Below are 19,612 nucleotides of genomic sequence, written 5' to 3'. Positions count from 1 at the left end.
AGTGTGCCTTAAATTGTAGAGTGTTGTTCAAGTTAGTTTCTGCTGCACAACTGTTTAGCTGTTTGCTTTATTTGGGGCTATTTCTGTGCTTTAGGCTAACTGGAAATCGACATTGGTCTTTTATAATTAATTTTAGTCACCATATTTAAGGATGTGTGTTTGTCGCCTGTACCTCAGTACCAGTAACCACTGTGGAAATGTGGCCTTTGGCCGTAGAGGGTGGAAGTAGTTTCTAGTGCCAAATCCTCTACCTGTTTGTTGTATCTGGTGCTATTTCTGTACTTTAGGCTAGCAATAAATCAAGACACTGGTTTTCTATAGTTACTTTTAATCACCAATATTGGGTTGTCTCAGTTTGTTACTTTGTTCTGGTTGGAGGTGCAGCAGTCACTCATGCCATTGATTTTTTGGCCATGCTAGAGGATATATGTAGCTTGATTTGCATCTAACCTGCAAATGTTGCTTCCAACAAATGGTACTTATTAGGGAGGATTTGAATTGCTATGACCTTCCATTTATGGACCACTCTCGGAGGGATATGGCTGTCAGGAGCTTTAAGCATTTAAAATTTTGATCTTTAAGTGGATTATACCAATCTAATATATGATAGTTGCTCTGTGTTAAAAAAAGACGATAGCTGCATTTTATCCTCATGGTGGTTATATGTGTCAGGGGAGACAAATCCATTGGGTTGGGCAATGAGGATGAGGGCTGCGCTTTATGTGGCACAGGCGTTGGACTACTGCAGTAGCAAAGGGAGGGCACTCTATCATGATCTGCATGCATACAGGGTCATCTTTGATGTGGTAGGTCTTTACTTGTTCGCATTAGTTGCTTCTCAGATCTTTCATACAAAAGCATTAATCCTTTTGTGTTTTGACTGTGGGCCAATTTTGTAGGATGGTAATCCAAGACTATCATGTTTTGGTCTGATGAAGAACAGCAGGGATGGAAAGAGTTACAGTACTAATTTGGCTTTCACGCCTCCTCAATATCTTAAGACAGGTAAATGTGTCACACTAGCAATATCCCATGAAACATTTTGGGGATGTGCCTCTTTAACTGTTATCTGTTCTGCGGGCAGAGTAAGTCCTGAGAGTGGTTTACAGTTTTGGCACTGTCTCGCTTGATCTCCTGAGTGGAAAGCACATTCCACCAAGTCATGTAAGTTTTCCTACCCTGCGTGCTTTTAACATAGTCTACACTTATAATACATTGGCGCTGTAGTGCTATTAACATATTCTATAATTTATATAGAAATAAATTTTACACTAACCTTTTCTCTCCTTTATTTAGTTCTTTGTGTGTGGATATTTATTTTTTGCCTTTGGTATATTTTTTCGAGGGAACGAGTTGACATTACCTTTTCTTTTCCCTGTAGGCACTCGACCTTATAAGAGGAAAGAACTTTCTAGTGCTGATGGATTCTTGCTTGGGATGGGTGGTTGATATAGCCGTGGGATGGGTTCATGATCTTCTATTGGATTCGTCTGTGGGGTTCGGATCCTGTTGCTCGATCTTAGCGAGTGAGTGGCTGTTTGGTAGCGAAAGCCAGCACAAGAGATTATTGATTAGATTGGGTTCCTGCATAGCCTTGAGTTGTGCTCTATGCCTATCTGCTTGTTCGTTTTTTGCTGTAGGGTATAGGATTTGGCAATGTGTGATTTACATGTGATGCTCTTTTTAATGCTTGTTTTGAATAAGTGGGTCGCTAGAGAAACCCCCTTAGCCGGGGGAGAAAAGGGTTCGAATAAAAAAGGATGGTGGAACCCCACGCTGTTGTGGTTCTAGTAAAAACTGGGAGGTGATGTGAAATAGCAGCCAGCTTTAGTTATGTAACTAGTGTCGGGCTCAATTTTCAGGGGATGTAACACATGTTGGCACTGTCTGGATAGTGGGAGGACAGTGGGTAGTCAGTTATTGAGTAGAATAATTGTAAGTAGCTAGGCGATGTCAGCACGGCTCGGTGGATTTCCTTCCATGGTTGGGATGTGAGTAAATTGTAGGTTTTGATGGGTTTTAGACTTTTAGGAAAAATATATCTGTACTGAACTTAAACAATTGAGGATAATAAAACTATAATGGAAGTATCAAACACCTGAAAAACGATTGTATTGAACCCTATGTATGCTGTTACCATAATTATGTTTCTCAACTCATGATGACTTTTGCAACTTGTATTTTCCGTTGATGTATTGGAGTCTGGAATTACATATGTTGTGGTCTAAATGGTAAAGGCTTGGGTGATTTAACAACTAATTGTTTGGTTTGCGTGTATATGTTTGATTGTTCTCTTAATGCTGCCTACATGCTTGTACTGAAAATCGTGACTATGTTAGAATTATTTGCATGCATGGCTATCATATTCTTATAATTTTAATATCCTCTGTTGCTTTTTTCATGCAGGCTGTCACTGCTTCTAGCACAAAGAAAGCTGACCTGATCTTTGGTGAGATACAATCACAGATAAAGAACAAGAACATTACGGTAGATGTGAAAGCAAACTCAGAGTCAAATGTAAATCTCTCTCTCTGTATATGTATATACTTAACCCCTGGAAATTGCATGCTTTGCTCAAAATGGACCTGCAACATGTTCATTTCTTGTGATATCACCTAGACTAATAGTAGTAGTTTGCCAAACTATTATCAAGCATGCTATTTGTGTTGGTCAACAATTTGCTCTTTGACTAATTAGTTGATCTGTCATGTTTCTCACTGTTCGAGTTCTGTTGACTGCTTGCTTTGACGTGCTGTTTAGATCATTACTACAGTTACTGTTGATGAGATTGCAACTCCAGGACTGAAAACCATCCTTAGCTTTGCTGTTCCTGATCAGAGGGCTGGAAAGGTAATAATCTAATTCAGTTTATTATTTCTTAAGTGGAAGGTTATTCTTCAATGTATTCATGTATTTATTTCTGGTTGCAGGTTGAGCTTCAGTATTTGCATGATTATGCTGGAGTTAATGCAAGCATTGGTCTGACAGCCAATCCGGTAGTCAACCTCTCTGCTGCCTTTGGCACTAAGGCTCTTGCAGTTGGTGCAGATGTCTCACTTGATACTGCCACTGGGAACTTAACCAAATACAACGCTAGACTGAGATTCACTCATGAAGACCTCATCGCATCCCTGACCCTGTGAGTTTTCAAAGTGTAGTAACCTTATATATTTAGGCACTGTATGCGACTGTTATTTGACAACGCTTAAGCTTATTTGATACTTGTAATTTCTTTTTTTATGGTTAAGTGCAAATCCCTGCTTAATGTGTTTCAACTTCAAGCCGTTGTGTAGCTGGTTTAGTGCATAAAAATAGTCAAAATATTAATATATTGTCACCATGATTTCACCTTTTGAGACATTTCTCAAATGGAGTTTTTGAAAGAAGCAACTTTATATTTTTGCTTCACTTATATTTGTTTGCAACAAACACGAGTTCCTAAGTCACTCAGATTATTGCATGTACAGCAATTGATGAAAGTTACTGACTTTGCTAAGTGTTTTTTTTTTTGTTTCATTGAAAAAAAAGGATCTTTTGCAGTAAGCTGGTGGCAATATGGCTAATATTGAGCAGTGCCTCCAGGAAGGGTTTGATGCTAAGCATTTTGGTTTTCTAATTGAGTGAAAAGTCCTATGTATAATTTTGGGTTTGATGCTCAGTATTTTGGTTTCCTAATTGAGTGAAAAGCCCTATGTGTAATTTTCTTATATCAAATGAAACTGATGTCATAGCTCCTCAACAGATATAATCCCGTTTCTTCTAGGTTTACTGTCTTATTATTGCAGTGCCTTTCCAAATTTCATGTTACTGATCTAACCCTCTCTTGCAGGAACAACAGGGGAGAGAGCCTTACTGGAGCTTACTACCACAAGGTGAGCGAATTGAGCAACACAGCTGTTGGGGCAAAGCTTACCCACAGCTTCTCGACCAATGAAAACACCCTCAACTTTGGCGGGCAGCACGCTCTGGACCCACTAACCGTCTTGAAGGCCCGCACCAACAACTCTGGCAAGGCCAGCGCCCTCATCCAGCATGAGTGGAGCCCAAAGTCACTGGTCACCATCTCGGCCGAGGTCAACACAAAGACCATCGAGAAGAGCTCGAAGGTCGGGATTGCCGTGGCCCTCAAGCCCTGATTGGTTATCGAGACCATATTTTTTTCCCTTCTAAGCTCCTAGCATGGCTGTTTCGATCAGATCAGGTCAGCTGGTGAAAACAAAACTGTTGGGGTTCCCGGCATCTTTTGGTCGTTGCAGTCTGTCGATTTCATGAACTGTGAAATGTTTCATTGAGGAAATTTTTCGGTCGTCTGTGTAGCGCTCTGTTAAATGAGCAACCTTCACAATAATTCAAGCTCGGTAGAATTCTGGACTTGTTTACAATGGTTGATGGTGACTTGTGTCAATTGAGGTAGGGGTGGTCCTGTTTCCTGCAACCGTTTTTGCAAGGGGTACGTGGTACCTTTGCCAGCTCTATGAAGAGCCCGTTGCCCGTACCCCCATGAAGTTCTTTCCACCCTTGGATAGGAATCGGCGGCCATGGATGGCTCGCATGGAGGCTTTGCAAGGGCGTGATGCGCAAGAAGATAGTCCTATCGTGGTGCGCTTGACCACGTACTTGCTTGCTCTGGATGAGCAGTATGACCGGCAAGCCTTGGAGCTGAGGGCGTGCCTCCGGCGCGCCGAAGAAGCCGAGATCTTCACTCGAATGCTCCAGGTGCAGCTCGCCGAAGCGCATGGCAGTGCTGCAGCTGCTGAGAGCCGAGAGACTGCAATGTTAGAAGCTCTGAAGGAGGCCGAAGATCGACATGTTCATCAACTGGGTGAGGCCTATTTGTTCACTAGGGCCAAGCGGAGGGCGCTGGTTGATGAAATGCGGGATGCCCCGATCTTGGAGGGGATCCCTATCCACCCAACTGAAACAAGGAGAACCGGTGATGTAGAACCGCCAGCGCGTCCACCTTCGGAAGTGTTAGAAGCAGAACCCTTGGTTCCTCTCACTCAGCCATTAGCGCGAGAAGCTGCAGATCCATAGCCAGGACAGTAAAAGAATCCGCCAAGCACAGGAATCAAGATGCGTGGTTCCAAGGTAGATTAGTTGCCTTGGGATGCTGTACCCGTAGTAGTAGTGCTTTTCGTCGCTGTACTCCTGTATTGTACTCTTGTCGTTATTGTCATCTGTAGTTATTGGATGCGTGTTGTAGATTCACCTAAGAAGAGTGGATCCTAATTCACTTTTTTAAACCCTACCGTTAGGAGAAGTACTTGTGTTTTAGTTTTTGCTATTTTCGCCTATAATGTAATGCTATCCAATGTTGTACTTCAAATCTAAGTGTGTTAGTTGCTTGAACCCAACTCCATCAAATACTTCTTTCCACTAACATGTCATTTATTTGTTGGCCTAGAATAGGCACCATGTAATGACAACCAGCCTCTATGTTCGTTTACAGTATTGAGACCAATCTTCAGTACTAATACGATGAGAAAACATATTAGTCATATGAGGTTTTCTATACCAAGCAAATCACCCGCAGCGAAGCGCGGACAGCAATGGCTAGTAACCTTGATTCACATGCATGTCAAAGGGAAGGTTCCCGTCCACCGCACCGGTCTTGCAGGCAGCACGGCCCGTGGCGCGGCCCAGAATTCTTGCCTTCTTGGAAGGAGCCCAGGTAGCCGTCCCCGACGCCCAGCGTCATCCAGCCCAGTCAGTGCCTGCGGGCCGCATCCTGGAGACTCCCGAACCGGCGAACCCCAACGCGAAACGCCACCGAACCGCCCTCTGCCGCCGCCTCCCCTTGAACTAGGGCGCCGCCGGCGGTTGTCGCCATGTCCGACGAATACGGTGGGTTCCTCATCCAGACGCATTTCTATGGGCTGCCACTCTTTGCTCTTGCGCTTGTTTTACTTGGGATTTTGATTGGTTCTCTTCTCCTTCCGCTGTGGTTTCGGCGGGGGATCAGTGGACTTGCCCGTCTCGGACGAGGATGAAGAGGAGTTCGAAGATGAGATGGATGATAGTGAGGAGGAGGAGGAGGAGGAGGAGGAGGAGGATGGTGGTGGTGGTGGTGGAAGCTCGAAGAAGAAGGCCAAGCAGCACGTGGAGCAGCTTAAGCGGCTGCAGCAAAAGGTTCGTCCCTGTCGCCTCCGGTTTGTTCACTGTCAATTATTGAGTGGAATATAAGTTTTGTAATAATCCATTGTTATTGTTACTACTCCGTACTTCTTAAAAATGATGCTTAGCAGTGTAAGTGGATTTACTATTGCCCGCCTGGATATATATATATTATGACTTCTAGGCTCGACTGTGCCCTTGTGCTGTTTGTCCTGTCGATACTTTTAAATTGACTCTTCAAGCTGGTATGGTTTTTGCCTAATACTAGCTCGTTACTATTTGCTCAGTTGTGTGCATTGAGCGTAAATTATGCGGTTGCCCTTGTGGACAGTAACTAGTTTAATTGATTCAGATTCAGAAATTGGCTGCAATCTGCTGAGTTAATGTAGTATTTGAAACTGCTGCTAGTAGGTATTGCAGAGTAGGCTGTAAAGTGACTGGTTGCAAAATACTAGTATTAGTATGACCAACTTCCTTCAGAGGTTTAGCTGTTTTATGTTTTGGTTTAGCTGTTTTATGTTTTTGTCTCAAGTGATGAAAGAAATTTCTCATCTCTGCTCCGCGTGTTAGGCATACATAATTATTTGAAAGCAAACTCACCAGTCATAGGATCTGTGTTATAGAGATAAGTTGGGAGGTGGACAATTGTGCAGAGCAATGATGTTTTTTCTATGTTTGTTTCATTCCCAATTTAACCATACTATAATGGTAGTTATGCTGCAAATTTGAGTAAGGAATGCCACATAATAACTGTTTTGACCTATACTGCTGTTACATTAGATTTAACCTCATGCATCCTCCAATAAGTGATCCCTTATAGCTTGAATTTTCGCCTGCCCCATTCAAAGATTGTGGAAATGGCATTGTCATAGGCTCATAACATTTGGTTACTCTTATTCCCTGGTATAACTTTCCTGGTTCTTACTTGCTCAATTTACATTCATTGGTTTGAAACATATTCTCTTTTTTGTCTAGTATTGGTGTTCCGCTTATGATATTTGTTGCTTAATTAAATCCTGAACTATGTGAACTATGGTTGCACAGTTTAGCCTAAGGCCCACAAGGTGCTATGCTTTGTTCTTAGAAATAAGTATTCCTCCCCTTCCTAGTTTCTGTCTGTCTGCTGCTGTGCTGTGTGCCACCATATCAATGTTGGTTGTTTTTGAGGCTTATGTACTTCTTTGATTTGATGTAGGATCCTGAGTTCTATAAATATTTAGAACAGTTTGATAAAGATTTGTTGGGGTTTGATGATGATGGAATCGAGGTAAGCTGGTCCCTTTTTGTGAGTTTTCTATACTAGAATGATGAGAGTGGAGTCATTGTTCAATATTACATTTAGGATGACCAGGAAACTGGGGTTGAAGGTGAGGAGGAATCTGTATCTAAAGAGGAACTGAAGCATGTGAAACCTATTACAATGGAAATGGTTGATTCCTGGTGCGATGGAGTAGAGAATGAGAAGATAGGTTCTATCCGTTCTATTCTTCAAGCTTTTCGCAGAGCCTGCCGTTATGGTGAAGATCATGGGGACAATTCAACTCCAAAGTTTAGTGTCATGTCTGGTAGCGTACTTGATAAAGTTATGCACTTTGTTTTGAAACACATGGATAGAGTCCTCCGTCAATTACTTGGTGCCCCAAGCTTTGGAGGGAAGAAAGAGGCAGTTAGTGAGCTGATGCTGAGTAAGCCATGGAAGAGGCATGGTAATCTTATGAGGATCTATCTTGCCAATGCGCTTCATATGATAACAGAGATGACCGATGAGCAAATGATAGCATTTACTATACACCGTATCAGAGCATCAGCTGTTTTTCTGGCAGCTTTCCCATCGCTCCTGAGGAAGTATGTTAAGGTGCGTAGGTTACAATTTCTGCTCTACCTTTGAGTTAATTTCGGCATTGCTCTGCTGTTCATCTACCAAGTTTGTTATTTACTTTTGTTTGCATGCTTCAATTGTAGGCTCTGCTCCATACCTGGGCTAGAGGACGAGGTGCAATGCCTCTTGTTTCTTTTATGTTCCTTCGAGACTTGTGCATTCAAGTAGGTTCAGATTGCCTTGATACATGCCTCAAGGGTATCTATAAGGCTTATTTGGTGAACTGCAAACTGTCCAAATCTATCAGTGGATCAAAACTGCAACACATTCAATTCCTTGGAAATTGTGTCAGAGAATTGTATAGTCTGGATCCACAAAGTGCGTATCAGCATGCTTTTGTTTTCATCCGTCAACTGGGGGTTATCCTAAGAGGAGCTCTTACTGAAAGGGGGCCAAAGGTATCCATTGAACTCATTGCCATGTACTGGAGCTTTGTTGTCTACCTATGACCTGACAGAGAGATATTTGCCTCTTGGTTTATTTTGAATATTTTGAAAGTCAGCGAAGGACAAAAGGCAGAAAGAAAGTAGCAAATCATCGAAAAAACAAGTGGAGGTATTATTCATACTGCCACTCAAATACCTACGCTGGTACTGTATAAGCTTTGAAATACATTCATACCTTAAGTAACTCCCTTATTGTCATGTACGGGCGCCAGTACGTGAGGCGCCATAGGGCCCGCGACGTCCGTCGCGCAGCAGAGCGCGCTGCGCGCGCGGGAGTCGGGCCGGGCGACGCTGGTGCCCAGGCTGCGGCCTCTGGCTGAGCAGAGGAGTCTGCAAGGACGACGCGTGACTAAGAATAGAAAGATTGAGTCGGTTATGGTTAAAAATAGGAAGAGTCCAAGTTGGTTAGGAATTGTAGCTCTAGTCGGTTAGCATCCAAGGTTATTTAAGCATGTACGTGAACTCAGGAAAGGATAAGCAATATCAGATTTCTCAAACATACCTCTCTCCTAAAATCTCTCAAGCCTGCGGCAGGGGACTCACCCTCGCCGGAGAAGACGGCCGACGGCTACGAACTCCGTAGCCGAGGTCCTGCTACCCTAGGGCCCGACGCCCTTGACACTTATTCTTCTCCAATACAGTAAATCTCCTTATTCTTGCACCTCTTTTATTGAGAAAATCTCACCTTTACAACATGCTATTTTTTCCCCTCAGTGTTAATAGTATACCTTTTGCTGTCCAACACTTCAGCAGTTTTCTGTTGCTGGCTGCTAAAGAGTTGGCATTTTTATTTTGCAGAAATCTTACCAAAAGATTTATGATTGGCAATACATATTCTGCCTTGAGCTTTGGACCAGTGTTGTGTGCGGATGTAGTTCTGAGGAAGAATTCCGACCTCTAGCTTATCCGTTGACCCAAATAATACATGGTGTGGCATGCCTTGTACCTAGCGCACGTTACTTCCCTGTGCGCCTTAGGTGTGTCAGAATGCTTAATCGTATTGCTGAAGCCACTGGTACCTTCATTCCTGTGTCCTCCCTGCTGCTTAATATGCTTGAAATGAAAGAACTTAGAGGACGTCCAGATGGAGGTGTAGGCAAAGCCGTGAATTTGTTCAGTGTTAAACAGGTTTGTTTTCTTGCAACTTGCAATAGAACATTCCGCTATGGAACACACCTTTTGAAGGAGCTTGTAACAGTTCTCTTTTCTTGGCAGGTGGACAAGAAAACAGTAAAGACACGTGCCTTTCAGGAAGCTTGCATTTATTCTGTGGTCGATGAGCTGGCTAAACATTTGGCCCAATGGAGCTACTCCATTGCCTTCTTTGAGATGTCCTTTATTCCACTTGTTCGGCTCCGAAGCTTTTGCAAAACCATTAAAGCTGACAGATTTAGGAAAGAGATGAAGGATCTTATCAATCAGGTTTGCCTATAGTTTGAATTACAGTATTTGATCCATTGCACATATGCTAATTTCTATCATCATGTCTGATTTCAGATAGAGGCCAATGTCGAGTTCATTAAGTCAAAACGTGTGGGGATTGCTTTTTCACCCAATGACCCAGCTGTAGAGTCATTTCTGCAGGCATGAATCCTGACCTTGTGGCTATGCTTTTTGCATATTATTTATTTCTATACCATCAATCCTGTCATTTTGTGAACTTTAGCAATCATTCCCGCTTTTTGCACATTATTTATTTCTATACTATCATTCCTGTATCATTTTGTGAACTTTAGCAATCATTCCCCAACAGACCGAAAAGGAAGAACGTTGCAGCCCTCTCTCAAAATATGTTGCTACTCTACACCAGAGAGCGCAGGATAGGATGGACGCTCTGGATGAGACCAGGTTAGTTCCATCTATCAGCTAAGTTCATATCACAAACAAGTATCAGCACAGTTTTGTAGTCTGTACTAACCACAAGAACATATGTATCATGATTATCTTGTAAGTACAGAAGTGCATACTGATTAATGGCATTGGGTTCACTAATTCCTTGTTGCCAACCAGTGTGATTGTGGGGGCTGACTCCTCAACCTTCTCACGGAGGTTATCAGAAGCGCAGAAGCAGCAGGATGAGCAGGACAATGATGAAGGCACTATTGCTTTCAGTAAGAACTGGATGGCTGAAAATAAGAAACCCAAGTATGTTTTTCCTTCCCTCTTTTTCCCATTTTTACTTGCCGTGGAAAAGACATTATCATACCATTGTACGGTGCGCAGAACCCCAAAGGAGAATAAAAAGCGACCCCGAGAGGATGATGATGTTGCTGCTGAGGAGGATCGGGTTGAGGATTTTGTCTTGAGCTCAGATGAAGAGGATGGCAACAATCAGGAACCAGAGGATGGTTTTGTTCCGGTTGAAGGTGATAGTGACGAAGACTTTGTAGACCCTGACAGTGAATATAAGAAACAAAAGAAGGCGAAGCTGAAGAAGAGGAACAAGCGCCAGCCATTGTCTAACAAGGCGCCCTCGAGAACAAAAAGGAATTCACATCCCAAGAAGAAGACCAGGCATTAGTTATGCTTAGTAGGACTTGGCAAAGATGCTGCTGTTGTGATGTATGCTTCCGGCCGATAAAAAAACATTTTGTCTCGAGTGAAAACGTAGCACTTGGTTTACGATTGAAGAGTGCAGTCTAGCGTTGTTGTTTTCTCTATCCATATTTCTCTAAGTTAGTGTTACCTGTCAAAGCATTGGTCCTGCAAATGAGTATCCGAGATTGTTTTTTGACAATGTGCCTTGGACTTATTGATATACTGCCCCCATCTCAAAAATGATGCAATTCTAGAATAGTGCTATGTTTTAGTATGAGAAGTTTGACCAGATTTATTTATAAGTACTAATATTATCATACGAAATAAGTAGCATTAGGTTCGTCATGAAATATACGTACTTCTATTATATTTGCAGTGGCGCGGCGACGGCGGCGGCACAGATGATGTCGGCGTGTGCGAGTTGCTGGATCCCCTCCACGCCCGTCAGGCTGGACGCCCGCGGTGAAACCAACCGGACGAGGTGCATCCTGACGTCCGGTGGCAGCGTGCCACATGATGCACAGGAGCACGTACGATCGGTGCGCCCGAGTACTGGCCGCCGTACATGGCGACGAGCGGTATCCCCATGATTGGAGCTAGTGTGACTGTGTGTGTGAGTGACCTTGCTAACAATTGGTATTACAGTCGTGCAAAGTACTATCACACACCCAGACAATCCTACATCCATTGATAAAAAAAAACTAGCATGCACAGGACCATGCTGTCGCTAGCAGGCAAGCAGTAGTACGTTGACCATTACAGATGGCATTTCCATGTACAAGAGTTATACACAACCATTAGCGGAGCCAAGATGAGCACCTCAGGAGGGCTAATCAATAGAGATTTAGAACAAATGTCGAAGATTAATGGTGAAATCATGTTTTTTCCTACAGTAAATACAAAGCAAAATCACTCTCACGAGGCCTGCAGCCCCCCTAGCCCCCCTTGGATCCGCCACTGTACACAACACAACCTTGCATTCGAGTTACGCCTCCCTGCGCCTGCATCGAAGCATCGATCGCCCGGTCGATCCCCAATCAAAGCAATAATCTAGCTTGCACAGGGCCGCCCTAGCACTTCTTGCCGACGCGGCAGTTGAGCGCGCCGGCGTACCTGGTGAGCGACTCGGCGTACTGGCCGCCCTTGGCCTGGATGAGGTCGAGCCTGTCGAACCGGCGCTTGTTCCGGCCGCCGGACTGGTTGAAGAAGGCCCCGTTGAGGAACAGGTCGTCCTGCGACTTCCACACCCAGTCCTTGTACTGGTTGTACGGCGTGTACTCCCGCTTGGTCACCTCCTTGAAGTTCCTGTCGTCGACGGCGCGGAAGCGGTTCCCCTGGCTGATGATGGTGGGGTTCTGGCTGCCGCCGATGGCGTACATTAGCCAGTGCGTGTAGTCGTTGTTCACCACGTGGAAGAAGCCGTAGCGGCACCTCGGCATCCGCTGCACCAGCCCCTTGCCGAAGTGGTTGAACGCCACGGTCACCTGCATCATCTTGTCCTTGACGGCGCTGTCGCTGGCCCCGAACAGCATCACGTGGTCGTGCTTGGTGAAGTGGCCGTTGGAGATGGTCACGGCGGTGGAGCCGTCCACCAGCACGTCGGCGCAGCTGCGCATGGACACGTGGTCGATCCAGATGTCGCTGGACCCCATCACGGAGATGCCGTCGCCGTCGCTCTCCCCGCGGACCCCCGAGTGGTGCTTCGAGTCCCTGATCACGCCGCCGCCGCGCGGGACGGCGTCGTGGATGTGGAGGTTGTGGAGGATCACGTTGTGCACGTTCTGCAGCGTGATCTGAGCGCCCGTGACGTGCACCTGCGCGCCGCGACCGTCGATGGTCATGTCGCTGCTGACGATGAGCTCCTTGAAGAGGTTGATCACCATGTCGCGCGCGAACGTGATCCACAGCGGGCGGTCCTGGATGACGGCGTACCGGAGCGTGCCCTTCCAGGGGACGACCAAGTTGGGGGGTCGTCACGGGGGTCGGTCACCACGTAGATCCTGCCGGCGAGCCTGCCGGTGGCCCTGTGGCCGAAGCCCATGGTGATAGAACTAACAGGGCCTCTAGGCATAGATTTAGCGGGTAAAACTCAACTTAGACGAGAATCTTGATGATGTACCTCGTCATAGCACGGCGCGACGCGCCTCTAGTGTCGGAGTAGAGGTAGCATCGTAGTGGTGGCGCGGTCCAGTGACGATAGTGAAGGCCGGTGGAGCTTCCCGTCGCTCACAGCGCTCTCTATAGATCGGACTAGTGTTAGACTCGGTGGAGAACTGGCGGCTGCAGTGAACCTCGTGCACTGGTAGAGAACAGAGCTTTACTCCCGGTGGGAAACCCCCTCTAGTCCCGGTTCCCCACCCGGGAGCAAGCATCCGGGACTAAAGGGTGTCCTTTAGTCCCGGGTCAGAAACTGGGACTAAAGGAGGACCTTTAGTCCCGGTGGGTAACACCAACCGGGACTAAAGGTGCCTCCTGACATGCCACGATGGCCGGCACCTTTAGTCCCGGTTGGTAATACGAACCGGGACTAAAGGTTTTTTTCTTTTTTCTTTTCTTTTCATTTTTTTGTTTTTTTTTTCAAAATAGGTTTTCGAAGTCGTATTGTACGCTGCTAATTATACATTTATACGCGCGTATAGTATGTTTCGGTTCAAGCACAATGAACGTATTAAATCACACAATTCAAGCATAGAAATATATATATATATTTACATGCATGCATGCATATGTGTATTTTACATTATATTATTTCATGTGCATATATTACAAAAGATTGTATTACAGTTGTTGTGACATAACAAGTTTCCTCTCATCCTCTAGCTTGGCTTCAATGGCAGTGTTGGGTCGAAGTAGAACTCGCCCTTGGAATCGATGACCTGCTCATTAAAAAATCTGGCTATAGACTCTTGAATTGCTTTGATTTGGTCTTGTCGTATGACCTTTTCCTCCAACCATCGAGTCTACAGGTTTGAATTAAAGGAAAATAAATTAATATATGTACATATATATATAAAGACATAGTAACACAATCAATAATAATAATTAAATGAATATATAGTGTATTTTTAACGTACTTTGAGTCTCTCTGTAGGAGTTTTTTGGAAGACCACCTTGATAAACTTGCAAACATAGTAACCACAGTAGTTGTTCCCCTGTTCCTGCCTCAGACACCACTTTACGAGAAAAAGATTTGTCATCCAATCTGGTGATCCGGTGAAAGCTATATGTTTAATTAATAAAGATGATGCGATTCAGGGGACTTACTTTCAAAGGGATTACATTCAGTGGCGCTTTGCATTTTTCCATGTGTTGTTTCTCAATAAAGATTTTCCAAACACTGCCCAATAAAAAATTTGCCACGTCATCAGATATAGTTAATCATCATGTTTGTGTGTATATATAGTTGCTAGAGATCCCGAAATTACCTCTGGATAATATCTATCATATCTTGGTAGTCTTGTTGTGGTTTTCTCATCGAGTCATAGATTATCAAGTGACTTTTTACCAGATCGATGTCCATCAATATCCAGTGATTGTTGCATGTGTTTATAGGATATAACGCATAACACTCATTAATTAACTAGAATCAACATATGAGCCATTAAGGATGATCGACATGATTAACACTCACTTGAAGTTATAGGGAAAGAGTATATCCTTCTTGTGGCGTTGGTTCACTAAGAAGTTCATGAGGTTACTCTCTGACTCATTCTTCCAATTAGTCTTTGGAGTAATTGGGTCTTTGAATACTATATGGGGATCAACAAAACCAATTTCATTGCAGCCTTCCTTTCTGAGCTCTGTCATTGTAAATCTACATATATATAGTACTTGTTAGGATAATTTATATGTATATACACACATATGATGAGTTTAATAATAGATCAAAAGAATTATTACTTACAGGCAATAGCAGCTAATGATAACTTTGTCCAGAGAGGTCAGGTAGCATAGTTGATGAAATTCTACAAAGTCAACATACATAACATCATCGCCACAGAACCAATGTTCGTCTCTAATTCTGACACCAACGCAGAAGTCTCCACTGGTAGACGCCTTCATGTACCACTTGTTTAGCAGGTACATTTGCGTCCCCAGATCAGATAAGGCTTGAGGGTTGTATAGACTCTGGCCTAGTACAAATTTTTTCTTCCAAATATCAACCTCCGCCGCACTCTCAATGTTTCCATCACCAAACATCTGGTAAAAGTCGAGACCAGTCTCATCAATAAATTCACCAAGGTGATCCAAATCGATATCCGGAGGTATGTTTGCCTGATGCATTAATCCTAAATTCGAACCATATTCATTACCAACAACTAGTGGAGGATTGATTGGTGCGCTTGTTGTCTGAGTTGGGCAACTCCTTTCCCTGCTCGCTTCTTTTTCTGTGCCGCCTCAATTGACTTGGTGAGAGTGCGGTCATAGTCCGATAACGTTGATTTGGATGGCTTACGAGATTCCCGCTGTTGTTGCTGGTAAGAAGTCACATTTTTTCTTAGAATATCTGGAGCTACGAAGAAGTATGGTTTCTCCGGGTTTCTTCTTGCTTCTTGATTCATTTTAAGTTTGTCATATAATCTAGACATGTCTTTTTTATATGCATCAGTTCCTTCTTCCTTCTCTTCAGATATTATTTTGGGAATAGCCCTTGGTTTTACGGTGGCTTTCTTTGCAGGCGGGGACTGGTTCTTCGTTTGAGGGGCTGGCCTCTTGCTAGGCTTCTTGGTAGACGGGGGCGGGGGAGGCATTGGAGACCTCCTTGGAGGTGTTGGCAGCGGCGTTGGAGACCTCCTTGGAGGTGGCAGCTGCGGCGTTGGAGACCTCCTTGGAGATGGTGTGGATGCAGCCTCGCCTTCCAACACAATGTCATCGTACAGAGCACTATGATGATCTGGCGATTGAACAATTGGATTTAGGTTGGGGAGGATCTGCTACAAAAAAAGGAATGACATATTATTATGAGCAGATTGTTAATTATTTAAGCCAATATAAATTAATGATGTAGTGTTTTCATCCGCACGTACCTATGGTGAGGTAGTTCAGGAGGAGGTGGAGCCGACATCCCTGGAGTAATGATGTAGCGCTTGCGCCATAGAATGAATGTCTTCTCTGCTTCTCCTAGAGTCTTCTCGCTATCACCTCTAGGAATGTCAAGAGGCAAATCACTAAAACCTTTTTAAGCTTTATCTACCGAGATGGTAGCATATCCTTCTTGGATTATATTTCCATGAATTCTTGGTGTCTTGGTTCGGTCGATAGGATTAACAAGACCGATAGCCACCTTGATTGTGGAATTCTCCTTCGGAATGTGTAGCTCACACGTTGTACAAGGTTTAGTGACGTCATCCACAGGGAAGCGCAGTCCTGTGTCCCCTTGATTTGGTATCTCTGTGGAAGCGCAGCTGCTTTTCAACTGAACAGATTAGCTAATGTTGATTTCTGGCTCTGATGCCTGCTTGCTTGCACTCACTGCTATTTGCACTTGCCTTCTGATTTCCACCTGCATTCTCGCTTCAAGGTTTTTTTCCCGCTCCTGTGCTTCACGCACCGCTTCCTCCAACCTCTGGAGCCGCTGTGCCTCTTCTTCCTTCTTTCTCTGGCGACTTCTATAGGAAGGTCTGTCCTGAGGGAATCCATGCTCCCACGAGACACTTCCTTTGCCTCTAGTTCGGCCACCATGTTCAATAGTCCCGATGGCGTATGTCAGCTCATCCTTCTCTCTGTTGGGCCTGAACGCACCACTAGCAGTAGCTCTCTAAGCATAAAACAATCTTTCTGCTGCTTCTTGTAGTCTTACACCATAAACGCACTTCCCTGTCTCCTGGTCTAGTGTTCCCCCATGAGCGAAAAACCAATTCTTTGCATGTTCTCCCCACTCGAGTGATTCTGGTCTGATACCCTTGGCAAGAAGGTCTGCTTCCATTTTGTTCCACTTCTTAATGGCAGTCGGGTAGCCACCTGATCCCAAGTTATGGTGGTATGTCTTCTGTTGGGCATTACGTTGGTTCTTTATCACCCGACTCACACCCTCTTCCGAAGTCTTGTACTGTACAAACTCATCTCAATAGGGCCTCTGCTTTGAGATCGGGCCTGGGACAGTAAAATATGGTGCTATGTTCTTCTTGACATATATCGTGTATAGGTGTTTCTTGCCAAGGGTATCAACAATGCTCGCAGATCAAAGTGTTCCTGTTTGTACTCATCCCACACACGTACACCTTCTTTATTCCACAAAATGAGAAGTTCTTCAATAAGTGGTCTCAGGTACACATCGATGTCATTGCCAGGTTGCTTTGGGCCTTGGATGAGCACATGCATCATAATGAACTTCCGCTTCATGCATAACCAAGGAGGAATGTTGTAGATACTTAGAGTAACATGCCAAGTGCTATAACTACTGTTCTGCTCTCCAAAAGGATTGATACCATCTGTACTTAAAGCAAACCTTAAGTTTCTTGCGTCATTTGCAAACTCCGGGAATTCTCTGTCGATTGCTCTCCACTGGGACCCATCAGCAGGGTGTCTCAACATATTGTCTACCTTACGGTCTTCTTTGTGCCATCGCAACAATTTTGCATGTTCTTTGTTTTTGAACAGACGTTTCAAGCGTGGTATTATAGGAGCATACCATATAACCTTGGTAGGGATTTTCTTCCGCGGACGTTCGCCCTCAACATCACCAGGGTCATCTCGCCTGATCTTATACCGCGACGCATGGCATACTGGGCATGCATCCAATTTCTCGTACTCTTTGCCACGGTACAGGATGCAGTCATTAGGACATGCATGTATCTTCTCTATTTCTAGCCCCATAGGACAGACAACTTGTTTTGCTTCGTAGGTAGTGGCGGGCAATTCATTGTCCTTCGGAATCATCTTCTTTTGGATTTTTAGTAACTCTCCAAATCCCTTGTCAGATACACCATTCTTTGCCTTCCATTGCAGCAATTCTAGTGTGGTTCCCAACTTTTTCTGCCCTGCATCACAAGTTGGGTACAACAATTTCTTGTGATCTTCTAGCATCCGCTCGAACTTGATCTTCTCCTTTTCACTTTCACATTCTCTTTGTGCGTCACGAATGACCTGAGAAAGATCATCAGCCGGCTCATCTTCTGCGGCTACCTCTTCTTCAGCTTCTCCCATTGCAGTATCATTGAAGCACGCACCATCGGGAATAATATCATTGTCGTCCCATTGTTCTTCTTCACCTTCTTCCATTACAACATCGGTTTCTCCGTGCTTTGTCCAACAAATATAGTTTGGCATGAAACCCGACTTGAACAAGTGTGAATGAAGAGTCCTTGAGCAAGGATATTCCACCGTATTCTTACATATGGCACATGGGCAGCATATGAAACCGTCGCGTTTGTTTGCCTCGGCCGCACATAACAAAGAATGTACGCCGTCAATGAACTCTTGGGAGCGGCGATCAGCATTATACATCCAATGACGGCTCATCTGCATTACATGACATAAATATCATATTAAAACCTAGATCATAATTAATTATTTATACAACATGCGTGCCACCATAAAAGATACAAATTTATGAAAGCATCGCTACAATGTAGACAATCCCAACTACCACTAAAAGAACTAAAGCTAAAATACATTTCAGGAGCATAAGGATTTCGCGACTAATCTCAACTAAAACAGACAGATTCCCCGATTGTGCAACATCTTTGGGCTTCTTCGGCTGGATCACTGCCTCATTAGCCGCCGTATCTGCCTGTTGTGCAAGATATTTTTGCACGAGTTCAACATACTCTTCCTCCCAGTAAAAGCCTGAACATCGTCCACTGCCATCCCACTGAAATTAAAACAAAAAAATAGAACTTTAATCACAACCATCATGAAAATAGGTATAAACTAACCATAATCATTAAATACGATAAAATAACTCATATTGCGATCCGGACACTTGTAGAAGATACGATCCTTGTTGGGACCCTCCTTCTTCACTCGGTACTCCATCACAATCTTCGTCTCATCACGACACTTGCCGCATGGAATAAGAGGGAGGCCCGGCCTAAGTCGCTTTGGAAACCCATGAGAGGCTGAGGACCCGGAAGCAGTTGCCATCTACTCTCTATACTCATTTTTTAATACACTATAAATTTCTCCTTTTATAAACAAATAAAATTAAGAAACTATAAAATTATCTTGATCTCTATACTCATTTTTAATACATTATAGCTCAAAAACATGTGAATAAATAACCATCCGTACTAGTTGACCTTGCTTACGTGATCATCTCAGCGAGCATTTCTCCACCGGATGGCACCGTACTTGGTCAAGGAAGAGCTCCGATTCTACGAGGAAGGGAACACGGTCTTCCACGACCGTTGTCGCTCTCCCTCGTAGAATCAAAGCTCCTCCTTGACGTCCGTTACCGCTCGGCAGAGAACATGCTCGCCGAGCTGAACACGGTCCGCAAGTTCAACTAGTACGGATTTGCTATAATTTTCTAACTATTTTCTAAGTTTATATTTATATATACTTTAACCTTCTTTCATGTAAATATGCAAGCTTGAAGTGATTTTGAGCTCAAATTGCTTACAAATGAAAAAAACCACAATAAAGAACCATAAATATATATAGTGAACAAAATGGCATAAGAAAATGGTGAAAA

The 19,612-nt window shown here is 44.0% G+C and overlaps 3 protein-coding genes across 3 annotated transcripts; 2 read left to right on the top strand and 1 right to left on the bottom strand.

The window, feature by feature from the left end:
• The first annotated feature begins 2,278 nt into the window (after positions 1-2,278).
• On the top strand, positions 2,279-4,404 carry LOC136525578 (mitochondrial outer membrane protein porin 1-like). Its single transcript, XM_066518520.1, has 5 exons — positions 2,279-2,314; positions 2,407-2,517; positions 2,761-2,850; positions 2,931-3,139; positions 3,830-4,404. The coding sequence occupies exons 1-5, from the start codon at positions 2,279-2,281 to the stop codon at positions 4,134-4,136; spliced, it is 753 nt and encodes a 250-aa protein (XP_066374617.1). The 3' UTR covers positions 4,137-4,404.
• A 1,313-nt stretch (positions 4,405-5,717) lies between these two features.
• On the top strand, positions 5,718-11,233 carry LOC136529024 (nucleolar complex protein 2 homolog). Its single transcript, XM_066522048.1, has 12 exons — positions 5,718-5,844; positions 5,963-6,129; positions 7,310-7,381; positions 7,457-7,969; positions 8,077-8,391; positions 8,492-8,548; positions 9,238-9,567; positions 9,655-9,861; positions 9,937-10,023; positions 10,193-10,287; positions 10,450-10,584; positions 10,663-11,233. The coding sequence occupies exons 1-12, from the start codon at positions 5,829-5,831 to the stop codon at positions 10,958-10,960; spliced, it is 2,292 nt and encodes a 763-aa protein (XP_066378145.1). The 5' UTR covers positions 5,718-5,828; the 3' UTR covers positions 10,961-11,233.
• Positions 11,234-12,005: 772 nt separating this feature from the next.
• LOC136528902 (pectate lyase-like) lies at positions 12,006-13,018 on the bottom strand. The gene is given in 2 exon segments (XM_066521896.1): positions 12,006-12,944; positions 12,947-13,018. Coding segments are annotated over 2 exon segments (969 nt in total). The 3' UTR covers positions 12,006-12,047.
• Positions 13,019-19,612: the final 6,594 nt, after the last annotated feature.

The sequence above is a fragment of the Miscanthus floridulus genome, chromosome 19, assembly GCF_019320115.1.
Source record: "Miscanthus floridulus cultivar M001 chromosome 19, ASM1932011v1, whole genome shotgun sequence".
NCBI lineage: Eukaryota > Viridiplantae > Streptophyta > Magnoliopsida > Poales > Poaceae > Miscanthus > Miscanthus floridulus.
Note: the sequence above shows the minus strand (reverse complement) of the source record. Positions and strands in the feature narration are given on the sequence as shown.